The 9,178-nt window shown below is 36.6% G+C and overlaps 1 protein-coding gene across 2 annotated transcripts in view; it reads right to left on the bottom strand.

Annotated features, from left to right (window-relative positions):
* Nucleotides 1-9,092, bottom strand: part of LOC107549311 (tumor necrosis factor receptor superfamily member 14-like) — a 13,386-nt gene extending 4,294 nt beyond the window's left edge. The window contains exons 1-5 of one of the 2 annotated variants that reach the window (XM_016230356.1): nt 8,996-9,092; nt 8,498-8,619; nt 5,312-5,393; nt 2,257-2,382; nt 1,992-2,144 (exon numbers count right to left, since the gene is read on the bottom strand). In XM_016230356.1, the coding sequence (XP_016085842.1) occupies nt 1,992-2,144; nt 2,257-2,382; nt 5,312-5,393; nt 8,498-8,551 (415 nt within the window). In that variant the 5' untranslated portion in view covers nt 8,552-8,619; nt 8,996-9,092. Of the gene's footprint in view, nt 1-1,991; nt 2,145-2,256; nt 2,383-5,311; nt 5,394-8,415; nt 8,620-8,995 lie in introns of both variants that reach the window. The other variant, XM_016230364.1, reaches the window with a different exon arrangement.
* Nucleotides 9,093-9,178: the final 86 nt, after the last annotated feature.

Here is a 9,178-nt window from a genome sequence, read left to right as displayed (position 1 = left end):
CTATGCCATGCCTCATCTTATTCGTTTTTGTTAATAACGTTTTGTAAGCTAGTTTGTCATTGAATCTTACTGTTTTATTGTTGTGCATTTTAAAAATAATGAATCCATCTTTTTTTTAGTCTTAAAAGGTGAAAGGTGTATAGATGTAAGCAAAACAGACAATTATATTTTATTGTAAAACCTGACAAGATCGTGAAATCGAAAGTGAAAGCATCCGAAGCCGGACTTATAACACAGCAAAAGAGGAACTCCCGTTCACAAAATTCAAATCACAAATAATACTACTGATGAAAAAGAACGGGTTGAATGTTAACTACTTTCATTTCCATATAACTATAAACTACGATAAAAGTTCATCAGCATGCATTGATTAATAGCATTTTGTAGCACAAAAAAAAAAAGCAACCAACTGAGAAAGTTAATCGCAAAGGAGCGACCAGTGGGAAGAACGAGTCTGGAGCCCTGAATTGTCCAGCTCTCTCTGTCAATGATCTAGCACCCCCTCAGCACCTGCTTTCAAAATTCTCTGGTGCTGCCCCTGGTACATCGATGTAGGCTATTTTTGAAAAGCAAAAATTAAGTTTGTCCAACTCTAAACCCAGTCCCCAAGTAAATTAGGTTATTAAATAAAAAACTAGCAAAACAAGTTGCGCGGTGTCCCCACCACTTTTCAAAGCAAAGTTACGCCACTGATTGTAAATATAAAGTTCACTGTTATCCCACCGGTAATATAAGTACTATTGTGACCACCAACATGTTTACTCATTCTATGACACTCAACAAAACTGAATATATGTGAATTCATATACAGGTGCATCTCAATAAATTAGAATGTCGTGGAAAAGTTGATTTCATTTTCCAGCAGGATTTGGCACCTGCCCACACTGCCAAAAGCACCAAAAGTTGGTATGACCATGGTGTTGGTGTGCTTGACTGGCCAGCAAACTCACCAGACCTGAACCGCATAGAGAATCTATGGGGTATTGTCAAGAGGAAAATGAGAAACAAGAGACCAAAAACTGCAGATGAGCTGAAGGCCACTGTCAAAGAAACCTGGGCTTCCATACCACCTCAGCAGTGCCACAAACTGATCACCTCCATGCCACGCCGAATTGAGGCAGTAATTAAAGCAAAATGAGCCCCTACCAAGTATTGAGTACATGTACAGTAAATTAACATACTTTCCAGAAGGCCAACAATTCACTAAAAATGTTTTTTTTATTGGTCTTATGAAGTATTCTAATTTGTTGAGATAGTGAATTGGTGGGTTTTTGTTAAATGTGAGCCAAAATCATCACAATTAAAAGAACCAAAGACTTAAACTACTTCAGTCTGTGTGCATTGAATTTATTTAATACACGAGTTTCACAATTTGTGTTGAATTACTGAAATAAATGAACTTTTCCACGACATTCTAATTTATTGAGATGCACCTGTATTAATACTAGACACCTTAAAGATAATGTGTACCAAAAATCTTTGTCATATCTTTATGTTGACATACTTTACTAGCCTTTTGTTTTGGAGCTTTGATGCAGCCATCATATTCTCAAGGTGCAAACAGGAAATAAACTGCTTTGGTCATATGACAATTTGCACTAATCATGTGAAACTGCACATATTTCATTGAGACCCTTTATTTTTTCCATATTTGCAGAAGTGCACTAAAACATCAGTCAGTAAGGTTTTTAGAGCTTTATAAATGAAAACCTTTTTTACAGTCACTATTGTCTACAGTCACTAAACCGGTGTGGGATTAAATGGGTTAAGTAGATTTTTGGGTGGTTTTGTCAGGTCCTGTCAGTCACAAGCAAACACTGTCGGTCATGAGGATCTGTGGTAACCACATCTACAGCTTTGGAACAATATGCAAACTGAGATATGTATTTATTTAATATAAACATAAGCAGAGTTATTGATCTCAGATGTCATCTGAGCCTATCAGTTTTTGTGGCTGTATAATAAAGCTGTTTGAATGATAACAGACTGACCGGTCTGGTTGATGTATTGTCCAGGTGAGCAGGTTGAATGTTTCATGGCCGTTTTACAGTTTGAGAGCAAGTCTATACAGTAATAACCTGGCAGAGGTTCACACACTGTATCTGATATTAACGTACATGCCCGCTTTTCTCTCAGCCCATTACCTTTGACAAGAAAGGAAACAAATGAGTCAATTGTAGGTCATCTGGGGGAAAAAAGTGTTACAATATATTTGAAATCCAGGGGTGACTTGATACAAAATAAATTGTTACTCACTTGAATCACAGACAAAACATGCCAGACATTTTGTGAATCCATTAGGGACATCAGTGTAGGTCATCGCAGGACATGAATCACATGTTGTGCTTGTGTACACATCACAATGGTTCTTAACTCTTTTTCCTAGACAATATTAATAATTACCAACACGTTATTATAGATATCTTTTGAAAATAACAATAAATACATATATTTGTGTAATTATATAAGCTGTATTTATTGTATGTCTGTATATTTAAGTCAATTGTGTGAAATATAATTTTTTTTTAAGTATCCTGAAACATGGTTGGGAACCACTTAATACTACATCTGTCAAATAAGTGACTTAAATGGGTCATATAATGAAAAATAAAATGCCCCTTGACACTGCAAAATAAAACCACTATATAAATGTACAGAAATAGATTTCAACAACTTCAACGAAGAATAATTACTATTACTATCTGCCAGTGTTGGGGAGTAACTAGTTACATGTAACGGAATTACGTAATTTAATTACAAAATAAAAGTAACTGTAATCAGTTACAGTTACTGAGAAAAAAAAACATGTAATTAAATTAGTTACTTATAAAAATGTCAAGGATTATTTTCACACACACTCCCACATACAGATTTAATTGATTTCTTTCATAAATTGCAGTGACTGCTCTAAAATATGAAACACCAATGTTTCAGGAGTTTAGAACAAGCTTATTCGATAACTCTTTTATTTCCTATATGGGTTTATGTATAGCTATGCTTTATTTTTTTAAAGATTTACTTTTTTCCAAGGCATTGTTAGATTTCAGTGTTTACTGTCATAGCTATGTAAAGATTTGATTCCAAAAAACAGTATCATAGCTAATAACATTTTTTGTTATGATTTTAAATATGTATTTAATCTCAGAATTATCTCAAAGTAAGTCTGATTTTGTGGTGGCTGTGCTTTAAAGGGGACATTGATCTTCCACAAGTTGGTATGATTCTTTAGGGCCTTTATTAACGGTCCGCAACATACTTTGGTTAAAATTCCTCAGTGGTCGTGTAAAACAACACTCTTTTTACCTTGCTCTGTTCACAGCGACTCATTTTGGGGCATGTCCCTTTAAATGCTAATGAGCTCTGCTCACCCACCTCTTTCTTCTGTGGAAGAGCAAAGGTGATTTGCAAAAAAATATAAAGTGTCAGACTGACTTCTTCTGGAGGTGCAGCTGGATCACGAACAATGGATACTGATCTGTCCTTGAGTTTTAACTTTTTAACAAAACCTGCCTTGAAATGTCCCTCATTCAGAAAGCAGTCTGGAGTAAAATTATTTGCGCAGACATAAACGAATTTAGGTGTATTCAGTGGCGCATTACCATTAAAAACAAAACTAATGCACTGCGTCCTCGGTGGCTCTGATGATGGGAGAAAATTAAGATTCTTATGTTCTTTTACATCACAAAACTACAAAACACCTGCATTGCTTACAAGACATTGTCGCTACAGCTGCTGGAGCGTGGAGAAAATGATGTACTTCGTACAACTGGTTGAGGGCGAAACCATGCTAATATTGGACAGTACATTAGCAGTTGTGGGCGGGGCCTGAACAATATGACATTATACTGCTCAGAAAATCAAAACGGCTTAATAATTGAGACTGTTTAGGATTTGGGGGGATAAAAAAAAAAAAAGAAGTGAATGGATTTTTATCATTGTATGGTGGTTGTGTCTACACACTGCTAAGATACATTTATATGCAAACACCATGTAAAAGTGAATTTTGCATCCAACGTCTACTTTAAAATTGAAATATAATCTTAATTCAAATGATGAAGGATTTTGAAAGTGTGACAGTAATCAGTGTTGAGTACTACTGTAAGGTTTACCGTGCCTGGTTTACATGTTTGAAAATGATAAACGGTTGAAAAAATTATAAATTTAAAAAAGTAATCAAATGTAATCAGTTACATTACTTTTATAAAGTAATTGAAAAGTTACACTACTTATTACATTTTAAGTAGGGTAACTTGTAATCTGTAACCCATTACATTTCCAAAGTAACCTTCCTAACACTGCTATCTGCTGCTGCTAGCCCACCAAAAATACCTAAGTGGCTAACGTTTATTCACATCAGTCCAAACTTAAAATTCAATTCAAGTTTATTTATATAGCGCTTTTCACGATACAAATCGTTGCAAAGCAACTTTACAGCAAATTAAGTTTCTACAGTATTTAGTGGTAGCTTATCAGTGGTGACTGTCAGTTAATGTACATATGGCAGAAATGTATGGAAAAATCAATTAAAGGGTACAATGCTGTTTCAAGCGCTGCACGGGACTTGCTCAGGAAGAATGTCTCCAATCCAAAGAAGTGTGTTTTTGGTTGTAAGGGAAAGTTATCTTTGTTCAGCTTTCTAAAGAACTCAGCGTTATGCAAATAGTGGATAGTTTTTTTTCCAGGGCAGCAACAGAGTTTCACAAGTGTGTTTGTTTGACGAACGTTTTATAAACAAGGCCCAGTTCGACGCTGGATTTGCACATCGTTTGATACTGAAAGATGGAGCGGTCCCAGCTATAAAAGATCCCGGTCATGATTCAGAACTGCAGACGGTAAGTGAAACGGCATCAAATGTCTGTTTTGTTGGCATTCGGCGCCCAAGTGCTCGTCACTCTTTAGCTCCGCCCACTGCACCCCTCCAGGAGCTCGGCTTTTTCCGGAGAGAATCGTAAAGCTGTATCTTTCTTTTATGAATATGATAAAACTAAAGACTTTTTGGAGATATGAAGGATGCAGAACTACTCTATAGGTACTCAAGATTAACATGCGATTGGGTGAAACTGTGTGTGTTATGCCCCCTTTAAAGACAATCAATTAAAGACATAATCAAACAGACGATTTACACGATTAACAGCTTAAACTATTAACAACTTAAAAGACTGTTTTATGAGCATATTAGTTATTAGGCTCATCAGTAATAATGATGAGACTGTTCAAAGCCTGGTACCACGTGACAAATGACAAAAAAAAACTCATATGACTTTAAATCTGACCTCATATGTTGTAGTAATGAGTGAAGGATGGCACATACCTGGATCACACATTGGGCAACACTCTCCATTAATTTCATATTCTGCATTATTACATGCTGCCATACAAAGCACAATGTTCATGTGTCCCTCATTCAGAAAGCAGTCTGGAGTAAAATTATTTGCGCAGACATAAACGAATTTAGGTGTATTCAGTGGCGCATTACCATTAAAAACAAAACTAATGCACTGCGTCCTCGGTGGCTCTGATGATGGGAGAAAATTAAGATTCTTATGTTCTTTTACATCACAAAACTACAAAACACCTGCATTGCTTACAAGACATTGTCGCTACAGCTGCTGGAGCGTGGAGAAAATGATGTACTTCGTACAACTGGTTGAGGGCGAAACCATGCTAATATTGGACAGTACATTAGCAGTTGTGGGCGGGGCCTGAACAATATGACATTATACTGCTCAGAAAATCAAAACGGCTTAATAATTGAGACTGTTTAGGATTTGGGGGGATAAAAAAAAAAAAAGAAATTTTTATCTTTTTATCATTGTATGGTGGTTGTGTCTACACACTGCTAAGATACATTTATATGCAAACACCATGTAAAATGCATCCAACCATCCAACGTCTACTTTAAAATTGAAATATAATCTTAATTCAAATGATGAAGGATTTTGAAAGTGTGACAGTAATCAGTGTTGAGTACTACTGTAAGGTTTACCGTGCCTGGTTTACATGTTTGAAAATGATAAACGGTTGAAAAAATTATAAATTTAAAAAAGTAATCAAATGTAATCAGTTACATTACTTTTATAAAGTAATTGAAAAGTTACACTACTTATTACATTTTAAGTAGGGTAACTTGTAATCTGTAACCCATTACATTTCCAAAGTAACCTTCCTAACACTGCTATCTGCTGCTGCTAGCCCACCAAAAATACCTAAGTGGCTAACGTTTATTCACATCAGTCCAAACTTAAAATTCAATTCAAGTTTATTTATATAGCGCTTTTCACGATACAAATCGTTGCAAAGCAACTTTACAGCAAATTAAGTTTCTACAGTATTTAGTGGTAGCTTATCAGTGGTGACTGTCAGTTAATGTACATATGGCAGAAATGTATGGAAAAATCAATTAAAGGGTACAATGCTGTTTCAAGCGCTGCACGGGACTTGCTCAGGAAGAATGTCTCCAATCCAAAGAAGTGTGTTTTTGGTTGTAAGGGAAAGTTATCTTTGTTCAGCTTCCTAAAGAACTCAGCGTTATGCAAATAGTGGATAGTTTTTTTTCCAGGGCAGCAACAGAGTTTCACAAGTGTGTTTGTTTGACGAACGTTTTATAAACAAGGCCCAGTTCGACGCTGGATTTGCACATCGTTTGATACTGAAAGATGGAGCGGTCCCAGCTATAAAAGATCCCGGTCATGATTCAGAACTGCAGACGGTAAGTGAAACGGCATCAAATGTCTGTTTTGTTGGCATTCGGCGCCCAAGTGCTCGTCACTCTTTAGCTCCGCCCACTGCACCCCTCCAGGAGCTCGGCTTTTTCCGGAGAGAATCGTAAAGCTGTATCTTTCTTTTATGAATATGATAAAACTAAAGACTTTTTGGAGATATGAAGGATGCAGAACTACTCTATAGGTACTCAAGATTAACATGCGATTGGGTGAAACTGTGTGTGTTATGCCCCCTTTAAAGACAATCAATTAAAGACATAATCAAACAGACGATTTACACGATTAACAGCTTAAACTATTAACAACTTAAAAGACTGTTTTATGAGCATATTAGTTATTAGGCTCATCAGTAATAATGATGAGACTGTTCAAAGCCTGGTACCACGTGACAAATGACAAAAAAAAACTCATATGACTTTAAATCTGACCTCATATGTTGTAGTAATGAGTGAAGGATGGCACATACCTGGATCACACATTGGGCAACACTCTCCATTAATTTCATATTCTGCATTATTACATGCTGCCATACAAAGCACAATGTTCATGGTGAGAAGGAGAGGTAGTAATGTTGACAGATGAATGAAGGTACATATGTACATGTCAAGGAACTTAAAGAATCATCACTGGTCCAGAGGAGATCACACTGCATTCTTTTTTTCTTATGAAGCTGAAAAAGAAATTCATGTTAGATGGCTTTTAAAAAATAGAGAGAAACTGTGCCAGAACCTACAAACTGTTTACTGAACATGTCCTCAGCATCAGCAGTTGGGCTCTAAAACAATGTTTCATCTCTGTACCCGCAACCATGTCATCACTTTCATGTTTCTACAGTATTTAGTGGTAGCTTATCAGTGGTGACTGTCAGTTAATGTACATATGGCAGAAATGTATGGAAAAATCAATTAAAGGGTACAATGCTGTTTCAAGCGCTGCACGGGACTTGCTCAGGAAGAATGTCTCCAATCCAAAGAAGTGTGTTTTTGGTTGTAAGGGAAAGTTATCTTTGTTCAGCTTCCTAAAGAACTCAGCGTTATGCAAATAGTGGATAGTTTTTTTTCCAGGGCAGCAACAGAGTTTCACAAGTGTGTTTGTTTGACGAACGTTTTATAAACAAGGCCCAGTTCGACGCTGGATTTGCACATCGTTTGATACTGAAAGATGGAGCGGTCCCAGCTATAAAAGATCCCGGTCATGATTCAGAACTGCAGACGGTAAGTGAAACGGCATCAAATGTCTGTTTTGTTGGCATTCGGCGCCCAAGTGCTCGTCACTCTTTAGCTCCGCCCACTGCACCCCTCCAGGAGCTCGGCTTTTTCCGGAGAGAATCGTAAAGCTGTATCTTTCTTTTATGAATATGATAAAACTAAAGACTTTTTGGAGATATGAAGGATGCAGAACTACTCTATAGGTACTCAAGATTAACATGCGATTGGGTGAAACTGTGTGTGTTATGCCCCCTTTAAAGACAATCAATTAAAGACATAATCAAACAGACGATTTACACGATTAACAGCTTAAACTATTAACAACTTAAAAGACTGTTTTATGAGCATATTAGTTATTAGGCTCATCAGTAATAATGATGAGACTGTTCAAAGCCTGGTACCACGTGACAAATGACAAAAAAAAACTCATATGACTTTAAATCTGACCTCATATGTTGTAGTAATGAGTGAAGGATGGCACATACCTGGATCACACATTGGGCAACACTCTCCATTAATTTCATATTCTGCATTATTACATGCTGCCATACAAAGCACAATGTTCATGGTGAGAAGGAGAGGTAGTAATGTTGACAGATGAATGAAGGTACATATGTACATGTCAAGGAACTTAAAGAATCATCACTGGTCCAGAGGAGATCACACTGCATTCTTTTTTTCTTATGAAGCTGAAAAAGAAATTCATGTTAGATGGCTTTTAAAAAATAGCGAGAAACTGTGCCAGAACCTACAAACTGTTTACTGAACATGTCCTCAGCATCAGCAGTTGGGCTCTAAAACAATGTTTCATCTCTGTACCCGCGACCATGTCATCACTTTCATGCTTTCCACTGAAAACTTTTTTACATCGACGCGATTTCTTCCCAAAACGCGCGAAATTATTAATTCACTAGAATTAGCCCAATAATTTCCTTCACCGTTTTATTTATTTGTACTTTATCAAACAAAGTTGGATTTATGTTCAATAATTTATGAGGCGAATGTCCAAGACATGGTTACGTCTTTGCTGTAAGGGATTTCTAGTGGAAGTCTGGAAATATTTACCTGATGTATCCCTTGCCATTTCTCACTGTAAATCTTGTTGTATACGTTCAAATCTGCCGCGCCCGCGACTGCTTCTCTTCTTCCGGAGGTCGCATTCGAAGGCTGCATACGTCATCGAGACTGTCTCATTTCAGAAAAGCAAGTAGATGGTGAAGGAAAATTATTTCTAAATTTGGAAAGTAA

This window comes from Sinocyclocheilus grahami, unplaced genomic scaffold (genome assembly GCF_001515645.1).
Source record: "Sinocyclocheilus grahami isolate Dianchi unplaced genomic scaffold, SAMN03320097.WGS_v1.1 scaffold16.1, whole genome shotgun sequence".
NCBI classification, from domain to species: domain Eukaryota; kingdom Metazoa; phylum Chordata; class Actinopteri; order Cypriniformes; family Cyprinidae; genus Sinocyclocheilus; species Sinocyclocheilus grahami.
The sequence above is the reverse complement of the archived record's forward strand: the minus strand, read 5'-3'. Positions and strand labels throughout refer to the sequence as shown.